General features: G+C 42.5%; 1 protein-coding gene across 1 annotated transcript in view; it reads left to right on the forward strand.

The window, feature by feature from the left end:
- The window catches only part of ARCN1 (archain 1), a 736356-nt gene that overhangs the window by 326364 nt on the left and 385510 nt on the right, over positions 1–24482 (forward strand). The window contains exon 6 of the mRNA XM_044080918.1: positions 18781–18946. Within this exon, the coding sequence (XP_043936853.1) occupies positions 18781–18946 (166 nt within the window). The remainder of the gene's footprint in view (positions 1–18780; positions 18947–24482) is intronic.

Here is a 24482-nt window from a genome sequence, read left to right on the forward strand (position 1 = left end):
TAATTCTGATGCTGTTTGTTTTGTGGATTTGCAGTAGGTCCATCATAGTGGGGTCTGACAATGCCCTGTATGCCAGGCATAGATCTCCTCTCAAAAGCTTGTAGGAGACAGAATGCAGGGATAGGAGGGCCTTGAGGAGGTCTGCATAGGACATATTACTTATGTCCTGTATTCTTTTAGTGAGGAACCTCTGTGGATGTTCCAGTTGTTGGATATGCCTGGTTAGGTACATACCAAAGGGGGCATTATATTCAATGAAAGGTCTGATGAATGACGAATACAGTGGAACAAGGACTTCCTTGGAATTAGATGCCATACCTTTATTTATAAGTTGCGCAACATAGAATGATTTCCTCACCACTTTAGACAGTGATGATCAAAGGCTAGATCTAGATTACTATCTATGTGTGTCTGTTAAGTCCCTGACTACTGGGTCAACTCTAAGGAGTGTGCCGTCAATATGATAGCTACCAGGGATGGATGACTTCCCAAAGGATATTATTATGCATTTCTTGGCCTTTAGTTTTAGTCCATAGCTCTGACACCAGTTGTTTGTCTGTGTCAGCCCCTCCTGGAGAACATTTGTGTCAGTGTGAGATTCAGTGACTGCTCCTAATTTGCAATCATCTGCAAATTTAGTCAGCCAAAGACCACTGACATTGGCCTTGACTTCTGAGAAGTAAATGCCAAAAAGGAGGGGTCCAAGGACTGATCCTTGAGAGACTCCACGTGTGACTGCCCTCTTTGTAGAGGTGGACTCCCCCATTCTAACTTCCTGGGTCCTGCCTGCGAGTCAGTTGGCTATCCACAGGGTGACATACGGGTTTGTACCTAACCTCTTGAGTTTGTCAACAATACCCGAATAGGGTATTTTGTCAAATGCCTTGGCCAGGTCAAGGTAGACAGTGTGAACAACTTTGCCCTCATCCATTGCTTTGGTGAACTTCTTGAAGTCCACCAGATTGAGTAGGCATGATCTGCCCTTGATGAAACCAGACTGGGTTGGGTCCAGCTGGAGGTTTACTATATCTCTGTTGATCATCTGCATGATCATTCTTTCCATGGCTTTACATATAAGACTTGTGGGACTTCTGGGTTTGTAGTTGGCCCACCTTTGTGCAGAGGAATGATTGTTGCCTGTCTCCATTCGTGAAGCGCGAGGTCTGTTTGGAGGCTACAGTTATAGTAATTCCAGAGGCCCTGATAGGTCATGTTTCATGCTATTTAGAAGGCATCCTGGGATATTGTCTGGGCCCATTGATGCAGTGTTCTTGGTCTTGGAGAGAGCATTAAGGACCTGTTCCCTTATGATGGTAAGGGGGAGTTATGTTTGATATTTCCTGAGGGAAGGTTGAGGGTGAGAAAGGGGTAGAGTTGGAGCTGAATTTATCAGCCAGGAGGTTTGCTATATCTTCTGGCTCGGTATAGGTGGCTCCACTTTTTTTTTTTTTTTTTTTTTTTTTTTTGGCAGCAATCATAATTAGACTCAGGAAGGCCTTTACTATGTCTAGGCAATTCCAATTCTGTATCATAGCTCAAAAAATCATGTCCCTAGTTACACTAATCCACCCACCCAGCATCTCCAAACAAAACGGTTCATCTTGACTGTCTTTCCACTTGGATGTATTTGAGGCAAACTTAAGAGTACAGAGATAAGAACAAATTTCTTTAGGATTCTGCTATTCCTGCTGCTCGTCTCTGAGGGCAAACTCCCCCAAAATTATATTCCTTTGTGTTCTGTTCTTCAGCTGACTGTGTCTAGCCCTTCATTTTTCTGCCTCATCCTTTGCAATTTACCTAGTATTTATCTGTGTGAGACTTTATTGAGGCTTTCCTGAACTCCATGTTGACCACATCCACCTGCATTTTTTGTCCATGTCTCCTGTGACCAAGTTATAAAATTGGATCAAGTTTGACTGATGGCTTCTTCTGGCCATGAACTCATGTCACTTTCAGTTTTGAAGACTTTTTTTTCAAGGAAAGCAACCACACTTTCACTCTGGGAAAGTTGAAGAAGAAAACCAATCATTGATGTCATTCTGACTGGTCTGTACTTCCCCAAAGTACGCAGTATGCAGTGGAACCACTGTAATCTTTCAATTTTGTGGTCTTTCTTTAGTGGACATTGGATGCTGCTTTCAGGGCCAGACACGTCTACAGCTAAGTTTTTGAGCATCTTGGAGAGGCAACCTTTCTGACTGCAGTGCCTTGTCTTCCATTACTGCAGTCTGTTCGGTCTCCAGCTTTGTTCCATCTGTAGTATCTTTCTACCCCATTTTACATTTGGTGGAGTCCTGATTTCAGATGAAGTATTTGTTCAGTAATTCAGTTGTTTCCATATAGTCTGTGACTTGGGACACATGCTTATTTACCCTAATGAGATCTGCATCCCTCTGAATTGTACCTGACAATATCTTTGACTGTCATAAGGATCATAGCCAAAGTTGGTCTGCAAATTAATGAAACAAGACATTGTTTTTATGGACAGACTTCAGTATAAATGAGATGCCCCTAGAGTGCATGGGTACTCCTGCCCCATCCCTCCACGCACATGCACACCATCTCTTCAGTTTTATCAACCTGTGGCTTCAGTCTCTTATTCTATCTTTTTCTTGGAGTGAGTAATCATCCACATCATCTGAATTTTGTGGCTGCTTACAGACAGAAGCAAGATAATAAAGTCCTTTTTTGTTGTTGGTCTTTTGGTGTAATTTTTCCATTGTTTAACTGTTTTATTCTAAGATCATTTTTGTCACATGTAATATTTGCTTAGCAGGTGAAGTGTAAAACTTGTCTTTGGTAGATAAAAATAAACAGCAAAATTATCACATCTTCCATACATTTTACCTGTTGTATCTTTGATGATCAGGAAAGTTTTTGATCACTGTTATGAGTTTTCTTAAAGGAAAATGCCACCTTAGAACTCAAAAAACATTTTTTCATTTTATCTTTGTTTTTGCACTATGTTAATGCCTCAAAATCACTCCCAAGTGCTTTTTTTACAATTTTAATGCGTTTCTCTCAAAATGGCGGATGATGGGGCCGCCCCTGGTAACATGATCTTTTCTTGCTTTACTTCCTTCTTCCCAGGATACATTTCAAGTTCTCTTTATATGACTCATGCCAGACATAAGGAAGTGGTGCTGTTTTCTCATGCCATTAAAATATAATGGCAGGACTGTGAAGCACTGTCATCTAAACACACCTTCTGTAAAACAGCTGCGTCTCTGTTTACCTGACAGAGCCTCATTTATCTCTCTGACAGAGCTTGTTCTATGCTATAAATAGCTGTTAGCTACTTGCAGCAAAAGAAAGCATATAAAAAACAAGTTTTTTTGTAAGAGAAGTCTTTTGTAGTCCTAACAAACTTGATAAACCCTCCCCCATACTCTCGTGCCAAGGTGTGAAAACTCTCACTGCAGTAAATGATTCCTTGCTGTACATTTACAAGTGACAAGTAGTAGGACTCTAAACTTTGTCTGTCTGCTACTTCCCAATGCTTTCAGTGAGGATTGTTCTCTCTCATGAATGATGCAGACTTTTACTGTGCTTTACTAGTTCCTCAGTTATTTCTGTCATGATGTTCTTTGTGTTTCACTGTTGTAGTCATTACACTTGGATTATCCTGCTGGCAGGCTACCCTCAGTCGGCCTGAATTCCAAAGTCTCGGTCCGGCGTCGGTTGCTGTGGCTTCTTCCCTGACGTCAGTGTGCCAGGGGTATAAAAGATTCAGCCGACGCCATTTTCTTCAGTCTTTCTTGCAGCGCGGTGCCCGAAGCAAAAGCAGTTTGCAAGTGCTGGTCGGCAGAATCCTGAGATTTTCGTGTTCGAATTTCAGATCCAAAGTCTTCATTAAAAGCTAAATACCCTATTGGGGAAACTTTTTTCTTGCTCCAGACCGATGTCAGAAAAAGTTAATAATTGTATTTCTTGTGGGAAGCAAACACCTCATAAGGACTTTCATTCTTACTGTATTCCTTGCCTAGGCCCTGACCACGACGTTGCTAGTTGTCAGTTTTGTGCTAGATTTAACCAACGCACTATTAAGCGTCGGTACGATTTTGCATTACACTATTTTGGCAGAAGATTTAATTGTACGATGTCGTCGGACAGCCATCGGACTACCGGAATTCACAAGAAACGCAAAGAAAAGGACAGACATCCGAGGTCCAAAACCGATGATGAGGCTTCTTCTAAGCCAGTCTCCAGTTCGCCGTTTCTCAGTGAGGCGCCTTCGCACCCCCTGACGCCCACTACTTTAGACCTGCAGGCCGCTACCGACTCCCACGTGGAGTCGCCTAGGCCGGTGGAGGCTCAAGGTATTGGACCTTCGGAGACTATTCCCTCAGATGGGTTCGGAGCCGCTGAGCGGGCATCGGCTTCTGAGGGTGTTTTCAGACCAACTGAATTATACATTAAAATGACTTCAGCTTCAAAGGCAAAGATTAAAGCACCCTTAAAGACAAAGAAACAAGTACAACAGCCTCATGGACAGGCCTCCATGCCCAAAAAACAGATGCTGAAAATGGCTGAAGCCTTAATTACTTTGATCAGGGGTTCCCATCCCCCACCTGATAAAAGGCCTAGGCAAGAGACAGAATATGAATCTTCAGCTCAGGTTTCCATTTCACCTGATTCCTCTTCTGATCAGGAATACTCTTTCCTCCTTTATGAGGATTCTGATGCTAAAGAATCTATCCCTTCAGCCCCACCTCCTGAGGATTACTCTTTTGGGGAAAGCTTGCATACCATGAAGGGAGCATTTCCACTGGGAGAGCCAAGATTTTTCAGAATCTAAGAAAAGGCTCAGAGACTTCCTTTTTACTACCACAACACAGGCCCCTAGCTATTCCACCTGTGTTAGACATTGTTGATGATGTATTTTCAGAGTCCAATCTGACCCCTGACTCCTTACCTCCAGCTCCAGTTAAGCCGGACAGGTACTGCAGGGTTCCTGACTCTCATAAATTCCTTTTCAAAAACCCTGCTGCTGACCCAGAAACTATCTCTCAGTGTCCCAAAGGGGTCAAGGCTTCCACTACAAAAAACCCTACCCCCTCTGACAGGGATTCTAGGGCATTGGACAGATGGGGAAAAAGATTTACACTTCTGCTACCTTGACTATAAGGGCTTTAAATTGTCAGTTTCATATGCTCAAATATCAGCAATATATTATGTCACTGCTTAAACAGAAAATGTTGACAAATTCTGAATGTGCAGAAAACAAAGAAATGCAAGATTTATTGCATGCAGCTGAACAAGTTGTAAAGTATACTTTGCAATGTGGTTTTGATTCTTTGGAGGCCTCCTGCAGAGCCACTGTTACGGGTTCTGTCATCAGGAGGCATGCTTGGTTAAAGGAACAAATTCTGCCTGATCATGTCAAAGCAAAATTATTAGATGCCCCATTACAGCATGATACTTTGGTGTTAAAGCAGAAGGGAGGACAAAGCTAAATCTATGCAAACGGTTAAGGATTTCTTACAGGTTCAACCTCCAAGATTTAGCAGACACTGGCCTACAAAGAATTGGTCCTTTCCAGTGTCGGACAGACCACAAAGGGGCAGATACAGACACCCAAGAGGCAGATCCCAGCCCCAAGGTTCGTACAGGTCTAAACAATGGGGTGCTTCTACCTCCAAAAGTGGAGAAGACAAATGACAGCCATACAGAAAACCATCCCAATGACTTCCCCCTGCCTGCACCAAGCACTTATCTTCTGGCAGCACTTTTTTCTCAAAACTGGCACATGATAACCCAGGACAAATGGATCCTAGACATAGTGTCACGGGGCTACTCGTTTCACATCCATACCCTGCCAAGGACAAACGGTTGGCCAGACCTGCCAAAACATCAATGAGCAGAGGCACAAAAGCAAGTCTCATCCCTCATGGACATGAGGGCCATTCAACAAGTACCAGAGCAAGAGCAGGGACAAGGATTTTATAAGACTGTTCTTGGTACCAAGAAAGGACAAGACCTGGAGACCAGTACTGGACCTATCTATTCTAAATACATTTCTGGATATTCCAAAATTAAAAATGTTGACTCTACAGCAACTTCTGCCCATGCTGGGCAAGAAGGCTTGGCTTGTGACTTTAGACCTAAAAGAGGCATACCTGCAATGTCCCAGTCAGACAAACATGCAGAGGATACCTCAGATTCAAAGCTGGCTCAATGCATTACCAATTCTCTGCACTGCCCTTTGGCTTATCTACTGCGCCCAGGGTCTTCACAAAGTGCCTGGCACCAGTAATTGCATTCTGCAGACAAAGAGGAATATAAATATATCCTTACTTGGACGACTGCCTCATTCAAGCAGAGAACAAGGACATTCTACTACAGCATCTGGCATTTGTAAAAAGATTTCTAACAGGCCTAGGGTACACAGTCAACAAAAAGAAATCAAAACTAGTACCCTCTCCAGAGATAATATTCCTGGGTGCAAGCTTAAATACAACTGCCCAGATGGCTTATCTCACGCCAGACAAACAAAGGCAACTGATGACCTATTTCAACCTGTTGGCAACAAAGGCCCAGTTATCTGCAAGAAAAATTCTGCAGGCTTTGGGCTTCATGGCATCCTGCATTCTACTAATTCCATATGAGGAAACTTCAGTGGTACCAAAAAAGTGTTTGGACTTAACATTGCCACAGCCTGGAAACAATAATTACCCTCATTCCCTGCCTGCAACAGGAGTTTTGTTGGTGGGCGAAGGTTTGTCACCAGAACAAGGGACAGCCATTCACTTTACCCTCAGCCAGGCAGACATTAACAACGGATGCATATGCCTGGGGGTCCCACATGGCAGGAAGATGTATTCAAGGCACATGGTCCGCAAACCAAATGCATCTACATATCAATCAAAAAGAGATGCTAGCTGTTCAGAATGCCCTGACTGCCTTCAAGGACCTACTTCATCCGGGACAACTACTGATAAAGACAGACAACACCACGGTCATGTGGTATATAAACAAGCAGGGAGGCACTCATTCTTACCCACTTTGCAGACTAGCCATGACTTTGTGGGACACAGCATTGACTTACCAAGTACATCTGCAGGCACAATTCCTGCCAGGAAAGATAAATACTCTGGCAGACGAACTAAGCAGAAACCTCATGGATCCCCACAAGTGGAAATTGGATCCACAAGTCTTCAGCATGATAACAAGAAAATGGGGATGCCCGGATATAGATCTATTTGTTTCTCCTCACAACTACCAACTAAAAAGATTCTGCACAAGGACTTATCACAGACAAGCATGGAAAGTGGATGCCCTATCTTTCAGCTGGAAAAGCTTAACAGTATATGCCTTTCCTCCACTGCCTCTCCTCCCCAAGGTACTCCTAAAGGTCAGACAAGAGAAGCCAAAGAGGATACTGATTGCTCCAGACTGGCCCCGTCAGCACTGGTATCCAATCCTAAGGAACTTGTCTCAATGCCCGGCTTGGACCTTGCCTCAAATTCCTCATCTACTATCCCAACAAAACAATCAGATCCTGCACAGCCAACTAAAGACCTTAAATCTGGCAGCATGGCGGATAATGTAGTGATACAAAATGCACCTCTCACTAAAGCTGTAATGGATGTCATTTTGGAGGCCAGAAGGCCTAGTACCAGAAAATCTTACGTTGGAAAATGGAAGAGACTCTGTGCTTGGAACCAGGCACAAGGAATTGACACAGCTGTACCAAATATTCCTCAGATTTTGCAATACTTAACTGAGATGCTGGACAAAGGCCTATCCTTTTCATCAATTAAAATTCATGCCTCTGCCATTTCGGCTCATTACAATGGTGCTGCGGTAGCATTGTCGCCTCACAGTTAGACGTTGCCCGTTCAATTCTCAGAACGTCTTCTGTGTGGCATGCGTGAATGGGCGTTCCTTTGCTGAAGGTTGTGCGTTAGGCCCGGCAAGCCAGTACGTAAAAATCTACTGCCAATCATTAGCGGACCGGAGTTCCACTGTGGTGACCCTTAACCGGGAAAAGCCAAAAGACACAATACAGAGCCACCAATCTTTTCTCATCCCTTGTTAAGGCAGTACCTCAGAGGAGCCAAAAACTTAAGGCCTCCAAGGAGATTACCAATACCATCATGGGACCTCAGTTATGTTTTGGAAAAACTCACCCTGCCTCCTTTTGAGCCAGCCGCTACAGCTGATATAAAGTTTTTATCTTGGAAAACAGCTCTGCTCCTAGCAATAACCTCAGCAAGACAAGTCTCAGAGCTACAGGCACTCATGGCTGTGGAACATTTTATCATTTTTTATCCAGACAGGGTTTCTCTGAGGACAAACCCGACATTTATGCCTAAGGTAGTGTCCAGTGTGGCCCTTAACCAAACTATTCATCTGCCTACTTTTTATCCAAACCCACAGAATAAGGGGGAGAGAATTCTGCATTCTTTGGACATACACAGACAGCTACACTTCTACTTGGACAGAACCAAAGCTTTCAGAAAGACAGAGCAACTACTAGTGGCATATGCTGCAGGATCACAAGGCAAGGCTATCTCAAAGCAGGCTATTTCAAAGTGGATAGGCCACTGCATTCGTTAATGCTATTCACAACATGGCAAGCCAGTGCCTAAGGGCATTAGGCCACATTCAACCAGAGCAGCAGCCACTTCAGCAGCCTTCCTCAGGGGAGTACCAACCAAAGACATTTTAGAGGCTGCTACCTGGAGTTCAGTGCACACCTTTACAAAGCACTATCATTTACCACTCTACTGTAAATCCAGGGCAGGCTTTGCCACTGCAGTTCTGCAGGGCCTAATAGTCGCTCCTAATGCTATTTAGCTCCAGCCTCCCAACCATAGCTTTGGGATTCAACCCAGGTGTAATGACTGCAACAGTGAAACACGAAGAACATAGTACAGTTGTGTACACTTACCATAAATGTAGATGTTCGAGTGTATTCACTGTTGCAGTCCAGGTTACCCACCCACCATCCCCCATATCTTTGCTGCAACTTATCTGCACTTCTCTAATCTATACAACCTATGTGGTGTATTTGCTTGTAGATGAAGGTATTCTATATTTTGGTGCATGCATGTTTTATTGGCATATTTTTAGCCTACCCTTTTGGGGGCACCTGACATCTGGGGCAAGAAACTGAAGAAAATGGCGTCAGCTGCATCTTTTATACCCCTGGCGCACTGACGTCAGGGAAGAGGCGACAGCAACCGACACCGGACCTAGACTTTGGAATTCAGGCCGACTGAGGGTAGCCTGCCAGCAGGATAACCCAAGTGTAATGACTGCAACAGCGAATACACTCAAACATCTACATTTATGGTAAGTGCACACAACTGTACTTCCCCCCCCCTCCTTTTTTCTACCTCATATTTATTTATACTTTGGTAACCAGGAAAGTAAACTGGTTCCAGGATCCTTTTCAGCCACAACATAAGCTACACTGGCAAAGATAATAACAAGTTATTAAATGCACTTATCAATGCAAATAAAAAAATACTAACAGAAACACATTGACCAAGATTGCATGTGGAACACGTAACCAATGACCAAGTAAATCATTGAGCAAAATTTACTATAATGTATACATTAATCATGCTTAACTATATTATGTTTATTATAAACTCATTGTATGCACACACACACACACACACACACACACACACACACACACACACACACACGGTGTGTATGTATGTGTTTCTGTATATGTGTAGAAAAGCATGTGTGTGCGCATGCATTTAAACACAGTTAAGTACTTCTGATTTCCTTTTCTTAGTGTTCTTAATGCAAAGTTACATAGTAAATGTATGTTAAAATAAATTCAGCTGTATATTATGGTTGCCGTCTGACAATGCAAGGACTGACTCAAAGTTAGTTGGAGTCTCTTACAATGGATCTGCATGTACCAGATATGCACCCCCCCCCCTCTGGAAGGATGTCAAACAAAGCATAAAAGACCTTTTTTATGAACAGTATCAGTGTACCTAGTTGATAGGGTTGCCACCTGACTCTGTTTCTGCAGTTCTGGCGTGTGTGTGTATGTGTGTGTGTGGGGGGGGGGGGGGGGGATGGTAAATGCATTTATACTTTACAAGAAAAAATATTTACCGACTTTTCTGTAAATGTCACAGACATATTTGCAACTACTTGTAAATTATCTTAACACAAACTATTATAAATAACATTTAAAGCTTAGAATTTCAATACTGTGTTGCTGCTTATGTAAATTTGTCAGAAGAGTTGACAATTTCCTTTAAACCTCTGACTGATCTAATTGCTTTGTTTTGCTGTGAAAGGGGAGTGCTAAGTTCTCCTCCCCTCTGCAATAAAAACAGTGGAAACAATTCCACAGCTTTCTGTCTTTTTTTTTAAATCAGCTGCTATATTCCTGACAGCAGGATTAATTGCCCATCTAAGATTGACAGCAGTACCTGACAGGGTAAACTACAGATTTAACTGTGTCAAACTGAGTATGACTTTGTATATCTTTGTTATGGTATGCTGGTTTATGTGAGCTACTGGTGCACTTTATATATATTTTTCTTCCTCTGTAGTGCGAACATGGAGTTGTATATAAGCTAGGGGGTGTGTGGGTGGAGCCCCACCACATGGGAGGAGCAGGCGGGCTTGCCGTCTTTAAAGAAAAAAAAAACGTTTTTGTTTGAGTTTTGCTAGTTTAGGTGAAACAAGTTGTGTTCTGATAAGTTGTCTTCTAGATGAAATGACAAACACCTGTTTATACATATATGGCAAGCATACAGGTGTGTACACATGCTTTTTTACAGAGGTAAATTAAACAATTTTTTAATTGAACTGTATCAAAAATGCTGTTTTGTTTTTTGGGGGTATTGAGAGTAATATTTAAAGAGACTATAATATAAAACTTATACCTACTCCTTTACAGCTTTAACAAAGGTTGATCAAGATACAGTGAGGAAGACTAGTTGAAAAATATCTTCAAGTTTGCCAACTTGTATCTTTTTTTACAGTGTGTGGGGAAGTGCCTACTGTAATTCAGCTTTGTAAGGAGCTACCTTGAATGTTTATTTTCCGAGTGCAGAATTGCAGGCATTATTTGTAAGGAACTATCTGGAATGATTATTTTCTGAGGGCAGACTTGCAAGTTCTTTTTAATAATGCTGAAGGTGGTATGTTGCATCAGACTTGTATGCAAGTTGTAGAGGTGAATTGATTTCAGAAACTATAGTGATATCATGTTGGAAATGTTATATATACATATATATGTACAAAACTTGACATGGTTTCATATGGAGGATCTAAGGAGAAAAGAAAAGCAGATTGGGTGCTACGCATTATTTGCTTCTCTCTCTACTCTTTAGGAGTCTACTGCAGCAGTCTGCTGCTGAATTGAACAGAATGGCTAAGTTCTGCTAGTTAATAGGTTCATAGGCAAGTACCAGGCTGGCAGCCCTTGCAGGCCATTTTTCTTAGGCAAGTACTAGGCTGGCAGCCCTTGCAGGTCATTTTAAGCATAGCCAGATGTTCATCATGTTAACCTGCTGCAGTCATCACACTTGGGTTATCCTGCCGTCAGGCGGTCCTGCAGTCGGCCCGAATTCCAAAGTCTTGGTCCTGCATCGGTTGCTGTCGCTTCTTCCCTGACATCAGTGTGCCAGGGGTATATAAGAGGCATCCGACTCCATTTTCTTCAGTCTTTCTTGCCGCGCGGTGCCCGAAGCAGAAGCAGTTCGCAAGTGCTGGTCGGCTGACACCTGAGATTTTCGATTTGAATTTCAGTCTGAAGTCTTCAATAAAGCTAAGTACCCCGTTGGGGAACATTTTCTTGCCTCAGTCCGATGTCAGAAAAAGTTAACAATTGCATTTCTTGTGGGAAGCAAATACCTCATAAGGACTTCCATTCCTATTGTATTCCTTGCCTAGTCCCAGACCACGCCGTCACAGGTTGTCGGTTTTGCTCTAGGTTTAATAAACGAACTATCAAACGCCGTTTTGACTTCGCACGGCATTACTTTGGTAGGAAATTTAATTATATCATGCCGTCGGAGCAGCCGACGACCGCCATACATAAAAAATGCAAGGATAAGGACAGGCAGCTTGGAACAAGCCAGACTCCGAGGCCTCAGCTGGGCCTGTCACCAGTTCTCCGATTTTCAGTGAGGCGCCTACGCAGCCCCTGACAACCGCAGAACTGGAACCCCAGACAGCTGCGGATTCCCAAGCAGAGCCTACTAGGCCGACGCATCCATCTACCGACACTGGAGCAGAAGTAGACATCGGTGCAGTGGAAACATCTTCGGTTGCAGAAGGTGTCTTCAGACCGACTACACTCACCATTAAATCTTATGCTAAGCTTAAAACTCCTTTAAAACCTAAGAAAACAGTACATCCGTCTACAGTTCAAGGCCCCATGCCTAAGAAACAGATGCTTAAGATGGCTGAAGATTTGATTACCCTGATCAGGGGTTCCCATCCCCCTTCTGATAAAAGACCAAGACAAGAGGAGGATTATGCATCCTCTGACCAGGTTTCACTCTCATCAGATTCTTCTGAGAAACAGGATTACACTTGTCCACCTTATGAAGACTCTGATGCTGAAGACTGTATTCCCTCAGCATCTCCCCCTGAAGATTACTCCTTTGGGGAAACTTTACATACCATGAGGGAACATTTCCACTGGGAAGGCCAGGATTACTCAGATTCTAAGAAAAGGCTCCGAGAGTTCCTTTTACTACCCCAGCACAGACCTCTTGCTATCCCTCCAGTTTTAGATATTGTGGATGATGTTTACTTGGAGTCTAGTTTAAATCCAGACTCTCTACCTCCTGCTCCAGCCAAACCAGACAGATACTACAGAGTACCTGACTCACACAAATTCCTTTATAAAAGCCCTGTAGCTGACCCAGAAACAATTTCCCAGGGTCTTGAGGGAGCAAAAGCTTCTATGGCTAAAAATCCTGTGCCCTCTGAAAGGGATTCCAGAGCCCTAGATAGATGGGGAAAGAAAATATACACCTCAGCAACTCTGGCTATGAGAGCATTAAATTGCCAGTTTCACATGTTGAAATATCAGTGATTCCTAATGTCTCAGTTAAAACAAAAAATGAGCACGCATTCAGAACAGTCTGAATTCAAGGAAATGCAGGATCTGTTGCATGCAGCTGAACAGGTGGGCAAACATACTTTACAATGCAGATTTGATTCATTGGAAGCTTCCTGTAGAGCAGCTGTTACTGGCTCTGTCATTCGTAGACATGCTTGGTTAAAAGAACAAACCCTCCCTGACCATGTTGAAGCAAAATTATTGGATGCACCTTTACAGCAGGATGTATTATTTGGTGTCAAAGCAGAAGAGGTTTTAAAGAAAATGGAGGATAAGGCAAAGTCTATGCAAACGGTCAAGGATTTTTTGCAGGTACAACCCCCTCATTTCAGCAGAAATTGGCCAGCAAAAAACTGGTCCTTTCCAGCTTCAGACAGATCACAGAAGGGCAAATACAGACGCCCAAGGGGCAGAGGTCAGTCACAGGGCCCTTACAAACCTCGCCAATGGGGTTCTGCTACCCAGAAAGGAGGAGAAGACAGGAACCAAGCTAGCAGAAGACAAACACAATAACTCTATCCTCAAACTACCAAGCAAATCTCTCCTGGCAATTCCCTTGGGAGGAAAACTAGCATTTTTTGCAGACAACTGGCACATCATCACAAAAGACAAATGGGTTCTAAACATTGTCTCTCAAGGATACAGATTCCACTTTCATATCATACCTTACCAAGGATCAAAGGAATGCCAAACCTGTCACCAAATCAATGGGCAGAGGCACAAAAACAAATTACAGCTCTCATGGACATGAGAGCCATTCAACAGGTACCTACACAGGAGCAAGGACAAGGATTTTACTCAAGACTCTTCCTAGTCCCAAGAAAGGACAAAGCATGGAGACCCATTCTGGATCTTTCAATTCTGAACACCTATCTGCAAGTACCAAAATTCAAGATGCTAACACTACAGCAGCTTCTTCCCATGTTGGGCAAGAATGCTTGGCTAGTCACTTTGGACCTCAAGGAGGCATACCTGCATGTCCCTATCAGACAAAAATTGCAGAAGATACCTCCGCTTCATTGCAGGTTCAACGCATTATCAATTCTCTGCACTGCCCTTTGGCTTATCTACTGCGCCCAGGGTCTTCACAAAATGCCTGGCACCAGTAATTGCATACTGCAGACAAAGAAGAATTCAAATATACCCATACCTGGATGACTGCCTTATTCAAGCAGAAAGCAAGAACATTCTTTTAAAGCATCTGGCATTTGTCAAACACCTTCTAAGTTGCCTAGGGTACACAGTAAACGAAAAGAAATCAAAACTAGTGCCCTCACAAAACATAATATTCCTGGGTGCCAGCTTGAATACAACGGCCCAGATGGCTTATCTCACGCCAGACAAGCAACGACAGTGGATTCAATATTTCAAAATAATGGCAACAAAGACCCAAACTCCCTGCAAGAAAAATTCTGCAGGCCTTGGGATTCATGGCATCTTGCATACTACTAATACCATTTGCAAAACTGCATATGATGAAATTACAATGGTACCTGAAAAGTGTATGGACGTAGCACAGCCACAGCTTGGAAACAATGGTACCACTCATTCCCTGCCTTCAACAGGAGTTTTTATGGTGGGCACAGGCATGTCACCTCAACAAGGGTCAGCCTTTCACCTTACCCACAGCCAGGCAAACTGTAACAACAAATGCATCGGACTATGCCTGGGGAGCACACATGGCAGGGCAGTGCATTCAGGGCAAATGGACTTCAGATCAGAAGCATCTGCATATCAATCAAAAAGAAATGCTAGCAGTACAGAATGCCCTAACAGCTTTCAAAGACCTTCTACACCCAGGGCAACTAATAATAAAAATGGACAATACCACAGTAATGTGGTACATAAACAAGCAAGGGGGCACACATTCCTACCCTCTATGCAGGCAAGCAATGACCTTGTGGAACACTGCACTGTCTTACCAGGTTCAATTACAAGCACAATTCCTGCCAGGAAAGAAAAACACATTGGCAGATGACCTAAGCAGAAACATCATGGATCCACACAAATGGAAACTAGATCCACAAGTATTTGCAATGATAGCTCAGAAATGGGGACGCCCAGACATAGACCTGTTTGCAAGCCCCCCCAACCACCAACTTCAAAAATTTTGCACAAGGACCTTCCATCCACTAGCTTGGAAAGTGGACGCCCTCTCATTCATTTGGAAAACATTAACAGTGTATGCCTTCCCTCCACTGCCTCTTCTAGCAAAGGTACTGCTTGAAAGTCAGATTAGAGAGGCCACAAATGATGCTCGTTGCACCAGACTGGCCACGCCAGCATTGGTATCCAATTTTAAGGAACATGGCCCATGACCCACCATGGATTTTGCCACAAATTCCTCACCTGCTCACCCAGCGAGACAATCAGAGTCTACACAGCCAACTCAAGACTTTAAACCTGGCTGCATGGCAAATTACCTAAACAACCAGCCAACACCTTTATCCAAAGCTGTTATGGATGTCATTCTGGAGGCCAGGAGGCCCAGCACCAGGAAAACCTATTCAGACAAATGGAAAAGATTTTGCGCCTGGAACCAGGCTAAAGGCCTAAATCCTCTTGATCCAAACTTCCCTCAGATTCTACAATATTTAACTGAGGTGTTACACAAAGGACTTTCCTTTTCATCTATTAAGATCCACGCCTCAGCAATTTCAGCTCATTACTGCACGGATCCTCCTTTATTCTCACATCCACTCCTAAGACAGTACCTCAGAGGGGCTAAGAAATTAAGACTGCCAAGGAGAGCTCCAACACCTACTTGGGATCTCAACTTTGTTCTGGAAAAGCTTACACTGCCGCCCTTTGAACCAGCTTTTTCAGCTGATTTAAAATTTCTTTCATGGAAAACTGCCCTACTACTAGCAATAACCTCAGCTAGAAGAGTCTCGGAGCTACAGGCACTAATGGCAGTGGAACCTTTCCTCATTTTTCATCAAGACAGAGTCTCTCTATGAACTAACCCTTCCTTTATGCCAAAGGTGGTATCCAGTGTGGCCCTAAACCAAACCATTCACTTGCCCACCTTCTTCCCAAATCCCCAGAACAAAGGAGAAAGACTCCTGCACTCTTTGGACATTCACAGGCAATTATGTTACTACTTGAAGAAAATTAAGGCTTTCAGAAAAACTGGCGAGCTCTTTGTAGCCTATGCTACAGGATCACAAGGAAAAGCCATCTCAAAACAGACCATTTTTAAATGGATAGGGCATTGCATACATTTCTGCTACACACATCATGGGAAACCAGTACCTGCTAACGTTAGGTCCCACTCCACCAGAGCTACAGCTACATCAGCAGCCTTTCTCAGGGGAGTGCCAACCAAGGATATTCTGGAAGCTGCAACTTGGAGTTCAGTGCACACCTTCACCAAACACGATCACTTACCTCTATACTCTAAGACTAGAGCTGGTTTTGCCACTGCAGTTTTGCAGGGCCTACTAGCTTCGTCTAACCCAGTTTGACTCCACCTCCCATCCTTAGCTTTGGGATTCAACCCAAGTGTGATGACTGCAGCAGGGTAACACGATGAACATAGTACAGTTTTGTACCAAACATAAATGTAGATGTTCGAGTGTTCACCCTGCTGCAGTCCAGGTTACCCTCCCTCCATCCCCTCTGAACCAGCTGAATTTACCTCTACCACTCTTTCCTATACTACCCCTGTGGTGTATTTGCTCTAAGGGTTTTGTTTTATTTTTATATAGGTATATATGCATATATATATATATATATATATATATATATATATATATATATATATATATATATATATATACATATCTATTGCCTACCTGTTGGGGCAGGGTATACCCCTGGCGCACTAACGTCAGGGAAGAAGCGACAGCAACCGATGCCGGACCAAGACTTTGGAATTCGGGCCAACTGCGGGACCGCCTGACGGCAGGATAACCCAATTGTGATGACTGCAGCAGGGTAAACACTCGGAACATCTACATTTATGGTAGGTACAAAACTGTACTTTTTCCTTGTTGCTCGCATTAACCTATCCCATTTGGTTAGATATTGGATTTACCCATCCCGTGATCGATAATTATATATTACCCTTAATGAAAATAACAGGGATAATACCGTAGATGATTTGACGGGATCCATTCATGGGATGAAGTACAGGGTGCAGTCGTGGGGTAAACTTTCTGTTTCCCATCCACAGAGCCAAGTTGTGCTTGAATATGGACAGGGGTGAACTTGTTTTTATGGGGATAAGGAGTCTGTTCCAGAGCAGCGGTATCCCCTGCTAGAGGTACATATCCCTCCTAAGCAGTCTTTTGGTGTTGCAAAAGATGTTTAGAGCCCTAGACCAAGTATTTCTGATGCCAGTTGACTTGCTGATGTGTAGTAAATCTTCTGTATAGAGTCTGAGGATGCCTTGTATGCTAGACTCAGGTCATCTGTTAGTCTGTAGGATACAAGGTATAGTGGCAGGGCTTTGAGTCATCCAAGTAGGACATGTATTTTACCGCTTGTATCCTTTTTGTTAGGTATTTCTATGGTCGTTCCTGTTGCGTATGTCCCGAGAAATGCATGCCAAAGGGGGCATTATATTCCATTATTGGCTTAATGAGGGCTGAGTAAAGGGGGACAATGACATCCTTAGATCTAGACATAATCCCTTTGTTTATAAGCTGTGTAGTGTAGAAGAACTTTTGATGAACGTGTTCATTGTTGTAAGAAAGTTAGGTCACCATCCACAAAAGTTCCCAAATCTTGAGCAACTTCGACAGTACGTCCCCAAGCGTTAAGTGTTGTAGTTTCCTGGGGTAGATGACTTCCCAAAAGATACAATAATGCAGTTTTTTGGTATTTAATTTTAGTCTATGATTTTGGCACCAGATATTTATTTGCTAGTGTTTGACTAACATTGCTACCCATGCCATAAGATTAGAATATCATATTTAAAATGAGCTGTTTAGGAATTTCACTTGTAGGGAACACTGGGATAAGATTATGTAAGACAGCATTACGCTATTAGTACATGTATGCCTTAAACATGTAGTGCCATATCATAAGGGCAGAGTAAATGCCAGTACGTGCTGCTGTAACATTAACAAAAACGTTAACAGAAACCTGCTTGAAGTGCAGTTTTTCTCTTATGACATGGGAGTTGAAATCTTCTCAAGGATGTACTGTTCTTATAGGTTTTTGTGCAACTGTGGTCTTATGTCGTATTGAGACATAGATGTGTACCTAAGCCATGAAGCTTAGTTGCAGAGTAATCAGTCCTCTGCAATACAAAATATCCATTAAAATGGTGTTGGCAACACACTTTCTTTATTGAACATTTCAGCTCTCCTTGAGATTTATCTTTCATTGACGATGACTAACTGCTGATTATCTATTCTGTTGTACTATGTTCATTGCACACTTCATCAAACACTTAAGTATGATAAGGAGAAATATTTTTTACATTTGATGTTTTATGCACTAAAACGGGAAGATTGTAAACCACTGTTCAGCTTTTTATGATGTAATTTTTATTTTTGTTTGTAAAACTGTGTCGTTTATGCTGTGAAGAATAACTCTTAAAACATTGTAGTTGCTAGAGCTACAGAAGTAAACTGATGCTTGTACTGTTTAACTGTAAGAGAAGATTCACTCTTTTTTTCCTGAATCAGCTAGCAGTCCCCACCCAGAAAAAAATGCACTTATGATATGCCAGCTGATATAAGTTTACTTTTTTTTCTTCCTAAAAGTGTGCATATGAAGATTGAAGAAAAAATGACAATGCTGTGTGGGCGTGATGGTGGTCTTCAAAATCTTGAAGTGCATGGGATGATAACTTTAAGGGTAACGGATGAGAAATTTGGCAGAATTCGCATCTATGTGGATAATGAAGACAAAAAGGGTATCCAGTTGCAGGTACACTAAGTATTTTTATTTTTGCTTTCTGCAGGTAGATTGGCTGGACCACTTTTCTTTTTCATTACCTGTTGAAATGACACAGAAAGAAAATGTAAAAAAAAAAATGTGGTAATAGTGTAAACATTTGGCGTTAAAGTCAAAACAGTAGAAGTTCATGTTGACACAGTGCGCATGTGCAGCAAAAATAATAAGAGAATGAAGTGATCTGCAGTTATAATTTTGGGGGGTTTCACATTGCATTATTTATGTGCTACTTATAAAACGTGAGCCAGCAAATTTAGTGCAAAGTTCACAAAACACAGTAATGGTGAACAAGTAAGCTTGACAGGCAGTAAATTCAGGGTAGTCAGTTTTGTCAGTAGTCCAGGACTTGTTCTCTACTAAGTAGATAAGTGGTGTTTGAAGTAGTGGGTTTTTGGATGATATGGATATTGTTGGTGATGAGGTACCAAGGACTTGATTATACAAGTGTGGGGATGAGCTGGTGTCAGTTAATGTCTTTAATTAATTATTGCACTTTAATAAAGTCTGGTAGATTTCAAATAAAGGTAAGACAGAACATATATTGACAAAAGGCATTAGTCTCTTCTGATGCAGTGATTTTAAGTGTAATTTGATCAAGAAATGGCAGATTGTATTTAAGTTAATTTGGAGTGTAGCTGTATTAGTGAGATTGAGTATGCAGACGTAGCCTGTACTTTAGGATGAGCAAGACAACTCTGTTGGCTTTGTAACTGAAAAAAAAATGATTGACCCATTAATAGGCATTTGTAATATATGTGATCTTCAGCTTATGGCTGTCCTGCATCAGTGCAGCTAGAAAAGAGAAAAAAATCTAGGGTGCCTGCAAGGTAGTTTGTTTGATAACTTTGGATTGGCAGCAGTTGGAGTAATTGCCACCAGTTGAGAGAGGATACCTGCTAATCTAACATTCATATCAAATAGTGGCTTTTCTTATGTCCACATTTGGTGTAAGCTTTTTATCCTTGAAGAAAGTTAAACAAGGTGTTGTAGCGGATTGTTGATCACTGTGGCTAATGGTTTGAACTTAGGGTCATGCTATCTGCATAGCAGGTAATGCCCCAGAGATTGCAAAGTGTGGTGTTAAAATTAAGGAAAATAGTGCTGCGGTAGCATTGTCGCCTCACAGTAAGACGTTGTCCTGTTCGATTCTCAGCTAAAGCGTCTTCTGTGTGGAGACGTGCGTGAATGGGCGTACCTTCATTGAAGGTTGTGCGTCAGGGCTGGCAAACTCGGCACGCAAAAATCTACTGCCAATCATTAGTGGACCAGAGTTCCGCTGTGGCGACGCCTAACCGGGAAAAGCCGAAAGATGCAACAAATACACTATTGAGGATGTATTTATTGAAAGTCTGCCTTTAGGAATAGATTCATGGGTAAGTATTAGGCTGTCATCCCTGGTGGTACATTTTAAGCCTAACCTTGTTTCCCATTTGTCACACAGCTGTGTTACTCCATAAGTGTTTAACTATCCTTGCCTTGGTATGTTTAAATAATTATCATGTCTAGTGGATTGTTTTTGTTTGGGTCTTAGTTTCAGTGCATTAGGGGTTAGTAGTGCAAGGTGGGGAGTTTAAGCACTGCCTCTGCCCACTAGGAGGATAGGGGATCAGTTCTGGGGTGAAGTTCCTGTTTCTATCCACTTGTCCAGTTTATGCTTAAGTAGGGTTCAAAGTTCATACTAGACAGTTGGTTGGCAGACCATTTCAAGCCTAGCCAAAAATCCCTATTCAAAATTTCCCCCTAGCCTGAAAGAGCCATGGAAGGGCTTTGTTTTATGTGTAAGGGGACCATTTTCAATAGAATGGTATCCTCTGGGATATGTACCTGCTCTTGCAGACCTTTGTTTGTTGCAGAAGAAGTTTTTAGTCCTTAATTTCCTTAATGTGCATTCCTCAGTTCAGGTTTTACTTGAGGAAATTGCACAAGCTTCTGAAAGGTAGGAAGCTGTCTACTGTTGTAATGCAGACCTTATCCAGTGGGATTGCTAGCTATGCAGTTCTCTGATAACCATTTTGACAGCTGTGTGTCAGCTAATGATTTTAAATACTACTACTCTAATGGCGTGACTATATCTGTTGTAATTTTGTTTTAAGAATATGTCCATTGAGAGCATTTGTGTCATGGTACTTGGCCATCAATGCACACTTTCACTGGACACTGCTGTTTGGATTGGCTTTCCCAACATATCCTTGTTGAATGTGGCTATCTTTCCTGAATTTGGGGAACTGTATCATTTTATGTTCTTATTTTTTTTGTCTTTCCATTGCGCTCACTTTGTTGATGAGGGCTGAACTGTGGACTGCAGAGGCTGGGGAGAGCCTTCCCAGCTTGGATTGTGTTCTCATGGGAAAAGAGTAGAGCTGGAGAAGTCAAAGATTTAGTGGCAGGGGTAGATCAGAGTTAATGCCCCATACAGTGATCCACTGCTGAAGTTCCTGTCTCAGAGATCAACCTGGTATGGTGGGTATGCATCTGATATTTTAGAGTCCCTAAATTCGCAGTTTGTTTTAGCTACCCTGGTGTGTTATTTGGTTGTGCATTTGAATGAGAAACATTGCAGAGGAGAGAAGTAAAGACTGGCTACTGTGTAATGCATCCTTATACTGTCCTTCTCCTTACTGCCGATTGCCCGATTAATTGTGCCTTACTACTGGCTATTACCATATATACCGCTTTTTTTTTTTTTGTTGTTGTTTCTGGCTGTGAGAGAGAAAATGTTTATCTTGGCAGTTTGAGTAGAAAAGTAGTGTCTGGTGGATGGTTACAAAACTTTTATCATGTAGTATTTGTATGATTAGTTAGCATTACCGATTTCCTGCTGTATAAACAATTTGTGAGAAATCGTGTATTGATGAGGCTCATAGGTTTTTATTCCCCTTTTTAGTTTTTAATTTTATTTTCCTTTTAAGTTGGGTATAATTTCTTTGGGGAAACAATGCAGCCATTTTCTTGTGTGTGTGCTGTCATAATGGGGTTCAACTTTAAAGATCCACACTGAACTTGAAGAAATATACTTTTATTATATATACATTTTTTGTGCACCAATAATGCATCGGTGTCCTCCCTTTTTTTTTTCATTGTATGCTAATTTCTTAACTCCAAAATTGCCATCATGGGATAGTCATGCTGAAATGGATTGTTTCTATTGCGCATCCTTCTCCAGAATACAGTTTTGGATCCCTGTAGTGTGACCAGAGCCTACACTTTGAAAATCATATTATTTTTAGTTTACATTCGGTGCTGTGAGTTATTGGCTTGTTAGAGGTCTATAAAAAACAGTGTAGTGCAGTACATCTTTTTAACTGATACACTCTGATCTGTGCTTACTATATAAACTAGTAAAAACATTCCCAGTTTTGTTTACCTTGTCATTGATGCAGAAAAGGTTGACATCCAGATTTATTATGTGTTCATAACAGTAGTTTTTAAATCATAAATTCCAGACCCTTCATTCCCCAGACTCTTGGTACTTGTAAAAGATGTCAGCTGTGCTCACTCATCATTTACTAATGGCTGTAATTTCTGTGATCAGGTAAGACAAATGAGACCAGGCTTTAGGTTTTAACACTTTGCATAAGTTTGTAGCATGGAGGTGGCAGAGTTAAAGATGTTAAGATTTGCACTGGGTGTGACGAGGATGGACAGAATTCGAAATGAGTATATTAGAGGCTAAGGTTAGACGGTTTGGAGGCAAAGACAGGTGGGATTGTATTAATTTGGACATGTGCTGAGGAGGGATGCTGATTATATTGGGAGAAGGATGCTAAGGATGGAGCTGCCAGGTAAGAGGAAAAGAGGAAGGCCTAAGGTAAGGTTTATGGATGTGGTGAGAGAGGACAATACAGATGGTTGATGTGACAGAACAAGATGTAGAGGGCTGGAAGAAATGGAAATAGATGATCCGCTGTAGCGACCCCTAGTGGGAGCAGCTGAAAGAAAAAGAAAAAACAACATAGAATTAGAGATGTTAAGTTGTCTTTCTCGCCTTCGTTTCTTGCTTGTTGGGATCGGAGCCAACCCTCAGCTCCAACTCTGCCATCTTCTATAGCTCGAGAGCTGTTTACTGGCTCGAGGCTACCCCTTATCCCATGATGCCTAGCGCTAGCTACCCAGATCTCATTTGCCGCTTCAGCTGCGAGGTTCGTTGTTACTGGCTCAGGCTCGTGTAAGTTTTATTATACTACTTTTCTATCAGATTAGGGTTCTTTTTTGATAGTTTATAGTTTTCAACATAGTCATTAATTAGTTTGTTGTTGTATTAGTGTAATTGTAGTTTTCCCTTAGAACTCGTTTAAATTAGAGAGCCCCCCCCCCCCTTTCCTATCCCTCTTGTAGGTAGTGTTTTAGTTTAAGCCTTTCTCTTTTTACCTCATAGGTAGCCGTTTAAGTTAGAGGCTTCCTAGTTATAAAAAAAAAAAAAAAAAAAATCTTAACTGTAGTTTATTGTGTTTTTGGTTAGGTTAGGTTAGTGTCTGAAGGTTTTTGCTGTTCGGCCCTTTGGCCAGAAACTTTTCAGTGTAAGGTAGTATTTCTCTACTGGATATGTCTAAAGAATCCAAGGTGTCTGGATTCAAGAAGTGTGACTCATGCTGTCAGAAAATGTCTCTGACAGATGGGGCACACTTCTTGCGTCTATTGCTTAGGCGAAGTGCACCTGCAGCACTCTTGTTCTGTATGCCATACATTCAGCCCAAGGGTTCTACAGGAGTGCAAAAATAAGCTTATCTTGAGGGGTCTTCTTAAGCCCCAGGATTCACTGGCTAAGGCTCAGCCGGTGAAATCTCCTAAACCGACCAAATCGTCTGCTCCCAGCTCGGAGCCGTCATTGGCCCAAGCCTTACCTACTACTTCGGTTCTGGCTGGAACCGAGGAGACCTCCTCCCCGTCGGCTCTGCCGTCTCGGACCCACAAGAGACTGAGGTCCCCTTCTCTGTAGTATATACATTTGGCTCCTCTGTCTCCCCTGTTGCAGAGTGACCGCAGTCAGAGATCTTCCCACTCCTCTCGGTCCTCTAGACTCTTGGATCACGACGTGGAGAGAGTGGTCAGTAGGTTGTTGAAGTTGCAAGCACTGGCCAAAATGTTATCCAGCCCTCCTCAACAGGTGTTTGCTCCGACCGCTTCCATTGATGTTCCTTATTCGACTCCATTGAGCTCGGAGCCGGAGTTTGTTGGGTTTCGAATTCTGGAACCGTCGGCACCGATAACCATTTCCCCTTCAGTTCCATTGTCGGCTCTAATCCCCTCTATGGTGTCTTCCATCGAGGGATCTGAGTGCCGAGACTCCCTCGTCAGCTCCGAGGGGGCGAGTGACATCGGACCCTTGTCCGATCCCGTTCTCCCTCTCGAAGTGTCGTCGCAGGTGAGCTCTGCTCCTACATCGGCCTTGGAGCCGTCTCCCTCTGTGCGGAGGAGGATTCCGGTTTCCTCTGAACCAGAGCCTTCTTTACATCGTGGCAGGGATGCCTTCGATGTCATGAGGAGTGTACTGGCCTCTGAGTCAGCTCCA

This window comes from Protopterus annectens, chromosome 8.part0, assembly GCF_019279795.1.
Source record: "Protopterus annectens isolate FY-2018-M chromosome 8.part0, PAN1.0, whole genome shotgun sequence".
NCBI lineage: Eukaryota > Metazoa > Chordata > Ceratodontiformes > Protopteridae > Protopterus > Protopterus annectens.